Raw genomic sequence first — 15,798 nt, forward strand, 5'->3', positions numbered from 1 at the left:
TTTTCCATCATTGCCCCCAGACTGTGGAATGGCCTGCCGGATGAGATCCGTCTACTTACATCCTTAGACAGCTTTAAAAAGGCTGTTAAGACGGATCTCTTCCGGCAGGCCTTCCCAGAATAGAGAACCCGGCCTTAGAAAAACGTCTGGGAAAGATACTGCTGCTCCCACTGGTTGCTTGTTGGTATGATGTTGTTGACCTTCTGGTCAGTTTTTAACTTGTATATTTGTTTGTTTGTTGTTGTTGTTTGTTCTGTTTTTTAAAATATTGCATTGAATTTAATACTTTTTTAAGGAGGGGAGGGTACCAGGGATTTTATATGTTTTGTATTTTTAACTTTGTTAGCCGCCCTGATTGTTCTCAGAGGGGCGGGATACAAATAAATTTTATTATTATTATTATTATTATTATTATTATTATTAACTTATCAGAGTAACAAATTGTAAAACCAATGATAATTATGTTCAGCACAACTGTAAAAATCCATAGTAGTGTTTCTGGGTGAGCCAACATGGAGTAGAGGTCTGAGCACTGGTCTAAGATACTGGAGACTGGTAGGGATCAACTCCCTGCTTGGCCATAGACATCCACTAGGTGACCTTGGGCAAGTCACACTCTCTCAGCCCAGAAAACCCTGTAATAAGAGTTGCCTTAAACTTGCTACAAGTCAGAAAGGACTTGAATGAAGTCACCCAAAACAAACATTTATTGCCCAGTGTTTTTGGCTAACAGGAAATCATCAGATCTGTGTACACTGAATTTTTAAATACTTTTTAATATTTCTAATGTGTAATGTTTTTAATTTTTCAATTGTTTAATCTTTGTAATGCTTTTGTATTGTTTTTAATTTGCACAGTTTTGGATTGGTTGGTATCCGCCTTTTAGAATCATAGAATCATAGAGTTGGAAGGACCACAAGGGCCATCCAGTCCAACCCCATTCTGCCATGCAGGAACTCTTAATCAAAGCATCCCCGACAGATGGCCATCCAGCCTCTGCTTAAAGACCTCCAAAGAAGGAGACTCCACTACACTCTGAGGGAATGTGTTCCACTGTCAAACAGCCCTTACTGTCAGGAAGTTCCTCCTAATGTTGAGGTGCAATCTCTTTTCCTGTAGCTTGCATCCATTGCTCCGGGTCCTGATCTCTGGAGCAGCAGAAAACAAGCTAGCTCCCTCCTAGAGTTCCTACATCAGGAGAAAGGCAGGACATAAATAAATAAATAAATAAATAAATAAATAAATAAATAATTGAGCCGAACGTGGCTTTAGTCCCGTCTGGCATCACTCTTCACAGGTTCTTGTGCTCCCGATAAACAAGTCCAAAATAGTACCTGAACCACTTTGCAGTATGATAAGGGGATGGTCCTCTAAAGGATTTTCAGAGTGTGACCTGGAAGGAGGAGAGTTTCTGGGGGGTATGGAATGGATCTTTTGGGGGGATTTTTGATGGTTGACCCACACAGCAAGCATTTGGGTGTCATTTTCCTATTTAGCTTTTCCTATTCTTAGGGGTAAGGTTCCTATTACAGAGCCCTGGAAGAAGGCAGGGTGCTGATTCCCATTGACAAACCGCATTGACATTGGCCAATCTTGTCTGTTCAATCCACCATAAATGAAGAAAAAGAATCCCTTCTGCACCCAGCACTCTCCTTACACTTTTTGTTTGTGTGACTACAGACTCCCAATGCCGAAGAGGAAGACTGTCAGCCAACTGCAGAAGCTGTGCTTGGAGAATGTGGCTAACAATATGGACCGTACCTGGGTCAAGGACTACAGACAGAACCACCTGGGCAAGTACCACTCTGGGGACCTTAACTTGTAGATAAGAAGCACACGATGCCTGATCATCCCTTTTTCTGGCTCCTTGAGAGGCAGCAAAGTTCAGGACCAGCGACAAGTCTGCAGTTTGCAAAATCTGAGTAGGAAATCTTGGAGGGGAGGGAAGCTGCTTTGCTGAAGGGGTAATTTTGCAGGTCAATGTTTTAAAAATTATAGAGTACCCGGATCTTTTTTTCCTTTTTAAAAAACATGCAATCCTCAAAGGATTCAAAATCTGCCCTCCCATGTCGACTGCCACTACTCTCCGCTCCACTCTGCCCAATGAGAGAAGATTAAACAAGTGAGCCATAGAAAAGGAGGCCCTCTCCTTGTTATTTGTATGGTCCTCTTTCAAGTTGTTTAATGTACCAAGTGCAGGTCTACACTCACCAGAATACTCCGGACTGCCCCCTGAGGATTCTGGCCTTGAATTCATCCCATACCTGCTCTCATTTGTTCAGCTCTTGCAGCAAAAAAAGAGCTGGTAGCCTTCCCCCACAGCCCCTGTTCATAGCTCAGCACCTCTGGATGAAGCACCCAGCCATGCTGTCAATGCTGGGTGCCTTGTTCTGACCTCAGAGTGACTTGTACCTACAGCAGTGGCACCAGGCAGCTTGCAGGGACTGTGAATGAAGACAGCCCCTGTCATCATTAAAAAGAGAGCCAAAAATACACAGCAAAAGGTGAGCTATTTAAACACAGGTTAGGGGAAGAAAGTCCCAAATTGGGTATGGGTGTTGCGAAGACAGTTCAGACTTGATTCAGGGGTTGGCCCTGTGTTGTGTAAACAAGACACACTCAGCTGTTCAGCAGTGGAATGCACTCCCTCACAGGGTGGTGAGTTCCTGCATGGCAGAATGGGTTTGGACTGCATGGCCCATGGGGCCTCTTTCAACTCTATGAGTCTATGATTCTGCCATTTTATTTAATGGGACTTAAATATCCATATATTTTGCCATCCATGGTAGATCCTGGAACCAAACCTCAGTGGATACCACGGGCCTACTATAAAATAAGAAAATGCCCTAGTGACCCCATCTCAAACCTATCCTCCCCTGCCATGATTTCTTGGCTCTTAACTTTTTAGGACCCCTTCACATGGCATAATTATGGGACTATGGTTCCACTTTTGAACGCCATGGCTAAACCTGATGGAAACTTAGGATTTGTAGTTTGGTTAGCCTCAGGGGAAGGCAATGGCAAACCTCCTCTGAGCAAATCTTGCCAAGAAAACCCAGGATTGGTTCACCTTAGGGTTGCCATAAGTATCCAAAATAAAAATATCAGAAATGAATTGAAGTCACAGAACAACAACAAGAACGATGAGGTACTGGAGCTCTCTGTTTGGGAATTGTAATAAGCTGCAAATCCCAGGATCCCACAGGTTGTTGTCATGGGAGTTAAAGTGGAATTACAGCCCTATGACTGAGTATTGTGGAAAGGTGCCTGAGCAGAGCATCTGTCTAAGTGTCTTGGCCCGTTTCATCCAGGTTCTACAAAGTTAATTTATATTTTCTCCTTATTCAGCGGGCTCTCTTGTCCTGAAGCTGTTCGACATAGTGGCCAAGACTGAACAACGAACCTCTGCCATGCTCCACTCACTCTTTTTGCCACAGCTGAAGGAGCTGTATCTGAGCAAATGCCCTGAACTGGTCAATGAGGTGACTGCCCAGATCATCACAATGCGCTGTAAAGTAAGCAGGAGTGTGTGTGAAAGAGAGATAACTGAGGGGGCATTCTCACTTACGATTTACAACGATTTTAAATACAGCGATTCATTATAAAGTGACTTAAAATACAGCGAGTTTTATCCCGCTTTTCAAATCGCTTTATCTTCATCGTTCCCATTTACTTAACATTTTATTTTGATTCGCTGTAATTGTCCTGGTTTTGTTCCCATTCATGAATGAATCGGTGTATATTTAAACCGGTTCTGTTACTTTTTCGTTCACATTCACTTGTTTCGGCTGTCAATCAAAGCGATGTCAGCATGACGTCACAATAATTCAGAGTAACATGCACCAATGTATCCTGTACCTGCTTTCCCATTACCTGACTCCTTCTTGTCTGCAGAGACGCAACAGAAGAGCCTCAGATGCAGACGATTTTCATTGGCTGCTGCCCCTCCAAAAAATCTCTCCCCAAATCTCCAAGCCAGAAGGATGACTGCTTCTCTGGAGGAACTTCCCCCAACCTCTCTGGGGTCTTTCTTCCAAGGCAGTCAAGCAGAAGTGCTTTGGGGAGGCAGGCAGTTTTCTCTCTCCCTCAACCATCCTTCCCCACAAATAACAAAAGTAAGAGAGGGAGAGGGAAAACTGCCTCCCCAAAGCACTTCTGCTTGGCTGCATCCGAGGCTCTTCTGTTGCATCTCCGCAGACAAGAAGGAGCCTTATTCGTCCTCTTCTGTGTCTCCCCATATTAACTGCCATAACTCAGTGCTAGGGAATCCTGGGAATGGTAGTTTATTATGGCACCAGCACTCTCTGGCAGAGGAGGATAAATGTCTCACAAACACAACAGTTCCCATAATTCCTTAGTATTGAGCCAGGGCAGGTTAAGTGGTCTCAAACTGTATTATTTCTACAGTGGGTTTTGAACTACAGATGAGGTTTTTTTCATAAATTAAAAAAGTTGTTACTTTATAATTCACCTTAATATACACACACACACACACACACACAAAATATACATTTATATGTGTATATATACATGTGTGCAAACACACACACACAAGCTGCCTTGCTGTCCCTGGGAGAGATGTCTTAAAGGAATACACACACACCTCCCTGGCCCAGCCTCTCTCCTCCTCTTTGCAGCCTGGCTTATGGACTCTGCGTGAAGGAGTGTGTGGTTTTGGACTGTGCAAAGGGGGAGAGAGGGCATTTTGGAAGTCCTCCTGGACAGGGGGGAGCAATGGAGGACATGCCTTGGGAAAGGAGGGCATGGAATCAGGCTGGCTTATGGACCCAGCCTCCTCCTTTCTCTCTCTCTCTCTCTCTCTCTCTGTGTGTGTGTGTGTGTGTGTGTGTGTTTGGAAAATCGGATCAAGGAGGAGAAGGCAGTGGGTTTAAGTGGAATACACACACACAAACACACACACACACACACACACACATCCAGGGTTTCCTATGTCTCCCCAGATTCCATTTGGGAAAGAGAGAAGGAAAGGCTCTATTTCCCCCCAGATTGCTGTGCATCCACCCTCTGCTCTCCTCACACAGAGGGGAGGTTGCAATCCACCGGGGGAAGCCTTTAAGAGTCCTTTGACAGATGCAGGCACTTGAGCAGCCGGGACTTCAGGCGCTTAAAGTGCTGAAGAGATTAAGCGCCTGTAAACCATTAAAAAAATTTAAAAATTAATAAGCCTTATCTCTTATCGAAAGACCGCCGCGGACAAAGGGGTGAGGGAAGCAAAGATGGTGATGGCGACGATGGATGGGGACAGAAAGGGCGACTTCCCCGAGCCAGCCCATCGCGCTCTGCTCCCTCCCATCCAGTTAACCCGATTTCAGAGGCTGATCGTTCCTATTTAAATACTCCGATTCCTGTCCCGAATCAAGGGAAAATTGTAGGTTCGACCCTTCTATTTTTTTAACCCGGTATATAAACCCTTAACACGGATTAAATAAAAACCCGGGTTAAGATTCGGATCTTAGTGGGAACGATTGCGGGTTAATCTAGAACTGTTCTAGAGTTAATTCAGTTTCTAATAGGAACGCTATACCTTGAATTTGATTTGTAACTCGGAATTTAAGCCAGTGAGAATGCCCCCTGAGAGTTCTTGGTAAAGTAAGACATGAAAGAAGAGTATAAAATCACATATGGTTTCAAACAAAGGGTCACCCACATGAGAGAAGAGTATAAAATCACATATAGTCTGAAACACAGGGTCACCCACTGAAGATCAATGATAGGAGATTCAGTACAGAGAAAAGGAAGCACCTCACTCATTGAATGGTTAACCTTGCTACAAGAAGCAACAGTGATCACCAGTTTTGACTGGAGGTCCTTATAGGTTCCAGCATAATGTATCTATCACAAAAGCATATCTGCCAAAAATAAAAATATATAAAAATTGGCCCAGTCAAAATGTCGGATCAAAAAGCTACAAAAGTGTCTGAAAGTAAGTGCTGCATCACTTTGCATTTAAATTTTAGTGTGGTGTAGTGGTTTGAGTGTTAGACTATGACTCTAGAGGCCAGGGTTCAATCCCCCACTTAGCCATGAAACCCAGGCCCCATTCCCACTGGCCCATTTAACGTGGGTGGAACTGGGTAGATCCGGATTGCCCCCCCCCCCCCCGAATCTCTCCGTTAGTGAGTGCCCACTACGATTGAGGGGCATTTTAACCTGAATGCCTTATCGGGTTTAACTTGAGGGCGCCTGCTGTCAATCAAGCAATCGTCATAGGTGATGTTTGCAGGGGCATCGGAAGTGTACTCCCCCCTCCTTTTTTTAAAGAGCCATGCACAAAATGCCCCAAAGTGCGCACATTTTGTCAAATAAACCTCTTGTGTGTGTGTGTGTGCTGTGGGCATTTGGGTCAGTGCAGGTTATGATCTGCCCCTGGCCCCATTTTCAACCCCAAAATGCAAGTTAATGCATCCTGTATCCCCCACTCCTTTCCACCCCAGAATGCCTCTTGCACTAATAATAATAATAATAATAATAATAATAATAATAAATTCCTCACCTCGGAAATGCCAGAAAAGGATGCTATTGCCTTGCATTCTTTTTTGCTTTTAAAAGCAGTTCAGGGCTAGTCCTGAAGAGACAATAGCAAAAGCATGTATCGTTTTGCCAATTGCCTAATTGACAAGAGCAACAAATGTAACATTCGAATTGTAGGACTGATTCGCAAAGGAAAAAAAAGTCTTGCCCTTTGCAACATTTCCCCTTTGCTGGAATCCAGCAAATGAAAGGGAAAGTGAACAAGCAGCTAGCCAGGTTCTATCTATCTATATATCTGCCTCAAGAAAAAACAAAACAAAACATGCACACATTTTGTCAAAATTAATTTTAAAAAAATAAAAAAGGGAGGAAAGTGGCTGATGTGAGCTCCGTTCATGCCCTGCCTTTGACCTGACCTGAACTGACCCTTTCCCTCCTGCTAGAGGAGCTTTGCCATTGCCTTCCACTGAGGCTGAGAGAGACTGACCTGTCAGTTCCAACTAAAGTAGACCCATGGAATCAATTGGGAATAAAAGGGAAATGCAGCGCAGGCATTCTGACTGTAGCATCCACATATAACACTAGTAATAATAACAATAACAATAACAATAACAATAATAATAATGGCTCTTAAGTTCCAGGAGCAAGAGGAAGTGAAAGTAGAACAAGCAAGCACCCAAAAAATCATGCGCATAAATTGTCAAAAGAGGCTGCTTCTGCTGCATCCATTTCCCTACATCCCCCAGCTTGGCCCCACAGCCCTATTTCCCTGGGCAATCCTCCTCCTCCTCCTTCCTTCTGACCCTCACCTCCCTCTGAGCTGCCCTGGTTCCTTCATCCTCCTCCTCCATCATAGGATGCCCTCCAGGCTCCCTTCTTCCCACGGCTCCTTCCTCCTCCTCCTCCTCCTCCATCACTTTCTCCTCCATCACTTTCTCCACTCCCCCCCCCCCCACCTCCCTCTGATAGCCATTTGCAGCCCTCATCACCCTGATTTCTCCTTTTATGCTCTTCACCCTTTGCATCCAGATCCCCCATTTTCCTTCGGCTCTTTCCTTCTCCCCCTCCCCTCCGATGAGGGGAGGGAATGCTCTGACCTCTGCCCGCCCTCTGGCCTTAATCCCTCCCTGAATTTGCCCCAATCATGATTGAGGGCAAGTTCATATTTAGCGGAACCCGAGTCTTTTGAGAAAAGATGGATTTTAGCCTGATTCTGGATACCCCGGGGTAAGGGGCATTTCCTTGTGCAAGCCTCAACATGGATTGTGACAGAATTGGGTCCAATATGAACATCATGTGGAAGATTCGATTTCAAAACCGGTGTAAAGGGTAATGTGAATGGCCCCCCAGTGGGTGATCTTGGGCAAGTCACATGCTCTCAACCTCAGGTGAAGGCAATGGCAAACCTCCTCTGAACAAATCTTGCCAAGAAAACCCCATGATAGGGTCACATTCCAACCGTAAACTGGAAACGACTTGAAAGGATCCAACAACAACAACATACGAGCAGAGAAAGTGTATCTCATACCAGCAGAGAAAAGTGTATCTCTTCTTTTGTTATGTTCTGAAATGTGTACATTCGGGATTTTATGTAAAACAGTAGATGGGACCCAAGTCTAAACATGAAATTCATTTATGTTTCATAGACACATAGCCTAAAGGTGATTTTATACACAATAGTTTAAATAATTTTGTGCATGAAACTCTAGGCCAAAACAGATGGTTTGACTCCGTCCCTTTGATCACCGGTTCGGGGTCATGGCAACCACCCACCATGACCTCAATATGGCATTTTTCTAGACCAAAAAGCAGTGGCATTTGGGCTGGAAAAGGGATACCCTTTCTGCCATGGTGGCAGCTTTTCAGTGCTCCTGTGGCATGTGGCATATGAGCACCACAACACTGCCTGGTATGTGGTTGGGTGGGTGTTGTGATGCTGGCTTGGGAGTGCCATTGGGCATGCATTGTCTAAATGCCTTGCCTCTAAGCTGCCCCCAAGCTGACGTATTGTGCTGCTCTATTTTGCCCAAAAGTCTTTGTACAACGAACCTTCAGAAAACAAAGGTGTTATATTTCAGCCACCCATGTGGATAGTCTTGGATTTTGGAATATTTTAGAATTCGGGATTTTGGATAAGGGAGACTCAACCTGTGTGGGACCTGGATTTTGTCTCCCATGTTGATGTTTTATGAAGATAGGGGAGCAGAGAGGGCATTGGACCGAGTAAGTGCGTTTTCTCATACATTTTGTTCAACTTTTGGCCACATGAGAAAAAAAAGGACACCTTTCCATTACTGTAATAGAAGTGACCTCAGTACCTATATTAAAGGAACAACACAAAAGAGACTACACTGATGTTTCTTTCCCCGGCTAGAGAGTGATGGTGGGAAGCAACACACATTCATCCATGCCTAGGGTACAAACCAAAACAAATGTCTCACTTACTTGCTCCCTTTCCCTCTCTCTTTCCTAAAATAGAATCTGTCTACACTGGACCTCAAGAAATGTGACCTGATCCCTGCAGAGGCTCTAGTAGATCTGATGAAAGGCTTGCCACATCTTGTAGCACTAGACCTCTCTGAGACACAATGCAACACCCAAGTATTATCAGCTGTGGGTTCCTCCTGCCAACATCTTCAAAAACTGGACATCCTTAACTGCAAGAGACTCTTGCCAGATTCCCTCCTCTATTTGGCTTATGACCCTGTTGCCAGCTCCTTCTGCTGCCCAGCACTGCAGAAGCTTAGAGTTCATGGGTTGCAGCCCATCCCTAAAAGTCAAAGCCTGACCTGGGCTCTGGCCTTTTTGTTATTGGCATTACCCAGGCTGAGGATATTGATCCATGATCTTCTCCCAGAAGCCATGTGTCTGATCCACAACCAACATTTGGATAGTGCTCAGATGCCCTCTGGGTTTCCGTCCCTAGTTCAGCTGGCACAGGGCAGGCCATTTCTTCATGGAAATGAGGAGCAATCCAGATATATTCTTGGCCTCAAAGAAGTTTTTAATGTGAGAGAGTCCTTCTTGCCTGTAGCCAGTGCCATGTGCCCATACTTGGAAGAAGCAACAGTGTTTCAGGAATGTAATGGAAGTTTCCTCCAAAGTCTCTTGTCATTCCGCTACCTCACCCATTTGTCAGTCTTCAGTATCAATGGCAGGGACTTGGCAGACCTCTTCGCAGTGACTGCATACCTTGGGCCCCAGCTTCAATCCCTGTGGTGCAAGGACTTTGGCTATTCAGATGCCTTGTCTTTTCATACCTTGCTGAGCCATTGCCCAAATCTGCAGGAATTTGCTGCTTTCCTCCACCCCCAAGTGCCTCCCTGCCGGCCAAACATAGCCTTGGACCATGGTACCAGCCCTACTTCCCTTAAATTTCCCCTGCTTTGTTATTTTACCTTAGATCTTTTTGAAAAAGAGAACCCCTTGTCTTGCCAACATGCCACACAGGTTAAGAATTGCCTTGTCTCGGTGTTCCAACGTTCCCCAATGCTGGAAATCATGTCCCTGTACAGACTGCCCTTCTCCTTGGATAATTTGTTTGAGAAGGTGCTGGAACCTCCTAGCCATGCCCTGACAAACCTTATTAGTCTTTCACTGACAGAAAATGAAGTCTCCATTCACACTATCCACTTGCTGTTGTCTGCAGACAATGAGCTGAGCTTCCTTGAGTTGCATAGGTGCCCAGATATCAACAAGAGAGCCTATGAAGAGCTCCGCCAGAGGATCAGTAGGGAGGGCCTTGAGGTGCGAATCAACTGGGAGGAAACCCCATCTCCCACAGAGAATGACCTTCCGTTTTAGCTGGCTTAGTGATAAGGACTGTGTTGAATATTGTTTGCTTGCATAATTATGTGTGTTTTGTCACGGAAGTGCTCCAAGAGCAGAAAGAGTAGCGTGCTCAGTGGGCTGTTTACAACTGTGGGTCACCTGTGTCTGTGTTGTATCAGAATGGGTTTATACCAGCAATTCCCAAACTTTGGTCTTCCAGGTGTTTTGGACTTCAGCTTCCAGAATCCCTAACCAGTTTGGACAGCACTCAGGAATTCTGGGAACTGAAATCCAAAACATCTGGAGGATAAAAGTTTGGGAAATACTGGTCTACACTTACAGCATTATGGAAATTGTTACTCTTTTGTACAACATCTTTCTCCTCTTGTTGCCACAGTATACAAACTAGGCACTGCTAAATCAGACCAGAGGTCCAGCTTTTTTACCATCCCACGTCCCACTTTGGCTATCATATACTTCTAGGACAAGCATGAGAGCAAACACTTGGCCATGTTGTTATCTATAAACAGGTATTCAGAAGCATGCTGTCTTTATGAGTGGTAGGCAGTGCAAGCCTAATCTTCCATGAGTCCACCCATCTTCATTTAAAAACCATCCAAGTCATTGCCTGATCCCACGTTTTGTGATGTGTGAATTCGTTGTGTTAGGAAGGTCTTTTGCTGTTTGGTTTCATTAAGCAGGCAAAGCTCATCAAGCAATCTCTTCTTCCTGGCTGAGGAAGGAAGAAAAAATGACCCTATTCCCTTCCTCTGCACCATCCATCATTTTACAGACTTCTAGTATGCATTTCCTCCTTCTGCCTTTTTAAACTTATGTTAAAAAGCCTGAATTCTTATTATTAGTCAGGCCCTATTTGGGTCCCAAATGTACTGGACAAATGGAATGGAAACACAGTAGGTAGATTGTTGTTGTTAACTTCCCTTCATCCATCCCTGACTCATGGCAACCCTCTAGATGAGACTTTTCCAAGCTCCCTGTCCTCCACTGCTCTACTTAGGTCCTACAATTTGAGCCCTATGACCTATCTGGTGTGCAGTCTTCCTCTCTTTCTCTTTTCCTCCACCTTTCCTAGCATTGCTGTCTTTTCTAATGAGTCCTGCCTTCTTGTGATGTGGTCAAAGTACAACAGCCTCAGTTTGATCATCTTGGCTTCCAAGGAGATTTCTGGCTTTATCTGTTCAAGGACTCACTTGTTTGTCTTTTTGGCTGTGCATCACATCTCAAATATGGTTTGATAAGCTGACATAAATGTCCTCTGGAAATGAGCAGATAAGAAAGTGCCTAGAGTTTGTCTTGGATTAGGGTTTGTCTTGGAATCACAGCAGTTAACAGTCATTCTTTGGGTGGGGCCATTTTGAATGGAGATTTGAGATGAGTATTTAAGGATTCAATCAAATGTGTGTATAAATTGATAATTTTATTTGCTAGAAATCCAGTATCAATAAAATTCTCTTTCTTTCCTTAACAGTTATGTAACCTTTTGGTCATTTCTTTTTGCTTGACATCGGTTGATGTGTGGATACTGGATTAAATGCCTATTAATCTCGACTAGAGCTATTGAATCAGTTGAATTTACTTATGTATTGACTCCCCATTCAGCTATTGATTAATTTGGTCTACCTTAATTGGGATTACCAAGAGGATTCCAGCCACAATGGTCCAAAACACACTGCAGAAATAACCCACTTATTGCTTTGTGTCCTTGGTATTAGGGAATCCTGGCAATTGTCGTTTATTGTGGCACCAGAGCTCTCTGACAGAGAAGGCTAAATATCTCACAAAACTACAGTTTCCAGAATTCCTTAGCATTGAATCAGGGCAGTTAAAGCAGTCTCAAACTGGATTATTTCTGCAATGTGTTTTGGACCTAAGTCTTAGGCTGAATCTGCACTGCAAAAATAATATAGTTTGACACTATTTTAACTGCTGTGGCTCCATGATATGGATTTTGGGATTTGTAGTTTTGTGAGATATGTATCCTTGTCTGTCAGAGCACCCTGGTGCCACAACTATAAATCCCAGAATTCCATAGCATTGAGCTGTGGCAGTTAAAGTGGTGTCAAGCTACATTATTTCTGCTGTGCAGATTCAGCCTTCACACTTTCCATTCCTTTTCTGATTGTTACTATATTTTATTAATTTATGTCCAAATTTTCCCCCAATACTGGACCATGCTTACTACCACAATTTCGTGTACTGGTAATACTAAAAACACTGGTACGTAGAGAATTTGGATTAAAAGCTCTGGCTCTCATGAAATTGGAGGCAGGGGGCAGGGAGAGAATTTATCAGGTTCCACAATGGGTAGATCATGCAGCAAAAGAGCAATTCTTGGCTTCCTCTCCATTCTAACATTTCATGGGAAACTTGTGGTCTGGTTCAATTATATAAGTAGCCACTTGGGGAAGTCTCTGTGTTTCTGGGGTGGGGAAGCAGCATTAGAGGCCTCCCAGCCAGGTTGCTTCTGATTCAGATCTGTAAATGGAAATACATACAATTTGAGTCTCCCTTATCCAGAGCTAGTGACACCTTTGCTTCTGATGGTTCAATAGACATAAAGACAGCCAGCACAGTATAGTGGTTTCAGTGTTGCACTAGGAATCTGGAGACTAGGGCTCGAATCCCAGGTCGGTTATGTAAACCCACTGGGTGACCTTGAGCAAGTCACACTCTCTGAGACGCAAGGGCAAACCTGCTCTGAAGAAACTTGACAAGAAAACCTCATGGCAGGCTTGCCTTGTTGTTGTGTGCCTTCAAGTCATTTCCAACTTGCGGCGACCCTAAGGCCATCACGGTGTATTCTTTGCAAAATTTGTTCAGAGGAGGTTTGCCACTGCCTTCCCCTAAGGCTGAGAACATGTGACTTGCTCAAGGTCACCCATTGGGTTTCATGGCCAAGCTGGGAATTGAACCCTGTTCCCCAGAGACATAGTCCAACACTCAAACCACTATGCCACACTGGCCATAAGTTGGAAATGACTTGAAGGCACACAACGACAGCAATACGCATAAACTTTGTTTCATGTACAAAATTATTAAACAATATTGCATATAAAATTATGTAAGTGAATTTTGGGTTTAGACTTGGGTACCATCTCAAAGATATCTCTTTACGTACATATCTGTAAATACCGATATTCCAAAAAGTTTTTTAAAATCCAAAATCCAAAACACATCTGGTTCTAAGCATATAATGTACAAGAAAACTAGGAAGTCCACCCCCCAAGAGAGAATCCACTCTCTTCTACACATGCAATTACAGTTAGTCCTCTACATTTGCGGATTTGACTTTTGCAGATTGGATTATTTGTGGTTTTGATTAATATGTTCTCTCTAGGAATCTCTAGGTCTTCCAGCACAACTCTGCCAAAGGTTCACCACTGAGTTGTGCTGGAGAACCTACAAGTTCCTAGACATTTGTAGGACCTGCAGCATGATTCTATGATCAACATCTGGCAGATGTTGACCATGGAGTTTCACTGGAAGACCTGGAGATTCCTAGAGAGGTGTCCTCTTAGGTAAAAAGAATAGTTTTTTTTTTAATTTACAGTTTTTCCACATTTATGGGGGTCCTTCACCTCTAATGACAGCAAAAATGGAGGGTCCACTGTAATTGCTTACGGTGACCCTAATAAACAAACAAACAAACAAAAAAACAAGCTTCATTTATATACCGCTTCATACCGCCTAAGCAGTGTCTAAGTGGTTTACAACTATAATCATGGGGTTTTCTTGTTAGGTTTCTTCAGAGGAGGTTTGCCATTGCCAGGCTCTGACGCTGAGAGAGTGTGACTTGCTCAAGATCACCCAGTGAGTTTACATGCCTGAACTGGGCTTCAACCCCTGGTCTCCAGAGTCACAGTCCAATGCTCAAACCACTACACCGCACATTAAGAAGAAGGTAATTTCAGCAGGGGTTGCTTGTTAAGTGGTTGCATGACAACCAGCAGCTGCTGAAATTCTTTCTTCTTTGCAACCATTAAAGGTACAGGCTCCCTCTCTATCTTTCAGTTTGGTAACTCTACAGTTGAGGACATTTTACCTGAGTTTCTGATAAGCTCAGGGTGAGCCCATCAACTATATTTACTCTGCCAAGCTGGGTTTTGAACCCACTATCTTATATGCCTTGGGTACCAGAGTGGCCAGAGCTCAAGGCCTGCCCCAGAGTTTCCAGTTTTCATAGATTCATTTCCAAGAAAGGGCTGTGAGCAAAGCCCCAGCTCAGCCAGTAGAGCAAGCATCTAGTTAAAACTGGCAAGGTTGAATTGACTGGTTGGAGAGCCAACATGGCATAGTAGTTGGAGCATTCAACTACAACTATGGAGGGCAGGGCTCAAATCCCTGCTTGGCCATGGAAACCCACTGAGCGATCTTGGGCAAGTCACACACTCTCAGCCATGAAGGCAAAGGCAAGCCCCCTCTGAACAAATCTTGCCAGGAAAACCTTGTGATAGGTTCATTTTAGGGGCACCATAAGTCAGAAATGACTTGAAGGCACATGGCAAAAAACAAACAAAAAACAGTTGACTGTTTGCTCCACCTTGTAAAGTATTTCCAGGGCAGGGGTGAAATGTGTATGTACTGTATTTACTTAGCTAACTTCTTCCTTCCAAATGCATCTGAGGAAGTAGATTGAAATCTACAAAAGCTCATACTGCCAATTTCTTTTGTTCAGTTAGTCTCAAAGGTGCCAGAAGAACTCTCTAAATACTTCCTCTTCCCTTCCCAGTTGTTGCGATGCAAGGGTTCGCCTTCTGATCCACATCCCTCCTTAAGTTGATGTTGTTGTTGTGTGCCTGCATGTTGACTTATGGCATCCCTAAGGTGAACCTATCATGAGTTTTCTTGACACGTTTCTTCAGAGGGAGTTTGCCTTGGCCATCTCTGAGGCTGAGAGAGTGTGACTTACTCAAAGTCACCCAATAGGTTTCCATGGCCCAGCAGAGATTCCAACCCTGGTCTCCAGAGTCCTAGGCCAACACTTAATCCACTACACCACACTGGAGACCAGGGTTCAAATTCCCTCTGGAGCATAAAAACCCATTGGGTCACCTTAGCCAAGACACACTCTCTTGTCCCCAGGGGATGGCAATGGCAAACCTCCTCTGAACAAACTTGCCAAGAAAACCCCATGACAGGTTCACCTTAAGGTCACCAGAAGGTAGAAATGACTCGAGGGCACACAACAACCACTTGACAAAGGAAAACTTTGTGAAGGCAAAGGCTTTCATGGTCAGCATCCATAGATTTTTTTTTTGGGGGGGGGTGGGGTCAGACTGTCTAAAGGCTTTCAGGTTGAACCAGCTATCCAAATCCCCCAGCCCCCAAATTATTAAGATGTATAGAGAAAGAGAGTTGGGTCTTCTTAACTGTCATGTCCTGGAATGACATCCCCTTTGCTGAGACTCAGAGTAACCAGAGATCCTCCTTTTCCAGGACCTGTCAGGAGGAATTTCAAAATGTCCCCCATTTGCAGCATGATTAAGAACCATGAATTTACATTTCTATTGGTGT

General features: G+C 44.1%; 1 protein-coding gene across 1 annotated transcript; it reads left to right on the forward strand.

Moving 5' to 3' along the window:
- Positions 1–67: 67 nt before the first annotated feature.
- On the forward strand, positions 68–10,526 carry LOC149321007 (uncharacterized). The gene is made up of 4 exons (XM_089489101.1): positions 68–184; positions 1,681–1,793; positions 3,349–3,515; positions 8,971–10,526. Exons 2-4 carry the CDS (start codon positions 1,688–1,690, stop codon positions 10,294–10,296), a joined length of 1,599 nt encoding a protein of 532 aa, XP_089345227.1. The 5' UTR covers positions 68–184; positions 1,681–1,687; the 3' UTR covers positions 10,297–10,526.
- The last annotated feature ends 5,272 nt before the right edge of the window (positions 10,527–15,798 follow it).

The sequence above is a fragment of the Sceloporus occidentalis genome, unplaced genomic scaffold (assembly GCF_023333645.1).
Source record: "Sceloporus occidentalis isolate IW3139 unplaced genomic scaffold, rSceOcc1.0.p SCAF_1, whole genome shotgun sequence".
Lineage (NCBI taxonomy): Eukaryota > Metazoa > Chordata > Lepidosauria > Squamata > Phrynosomatidae > Sceloporus > Sceloporus occidentalis.

Excerpts from the sequence above, each read along its gene's own strand:
- LOC149321007 (XM_089489101.1), top strand. The coding sequence starts at position 1,688 with ATGCCGAAGAGGAAGACTGTCAGCCAACTGCAGAAGCTGTGCTTGGAG. Across the intron at positions 1,794-3,348 it reads CTACAGACAGAACCACCTGG|CGGGCTCTCTTGTCCTGAAG; the intron begins GCAAGTACCACT and ends CTCCTTATTCAG. Across the intron at positions 3,516-8,970 it reads TCATCACAATGCGCTGTAAA|AATCTGTCTACACTGGACCT; the intron begins GTAAGCAGGAGT and ends TTCCTAAAATAG.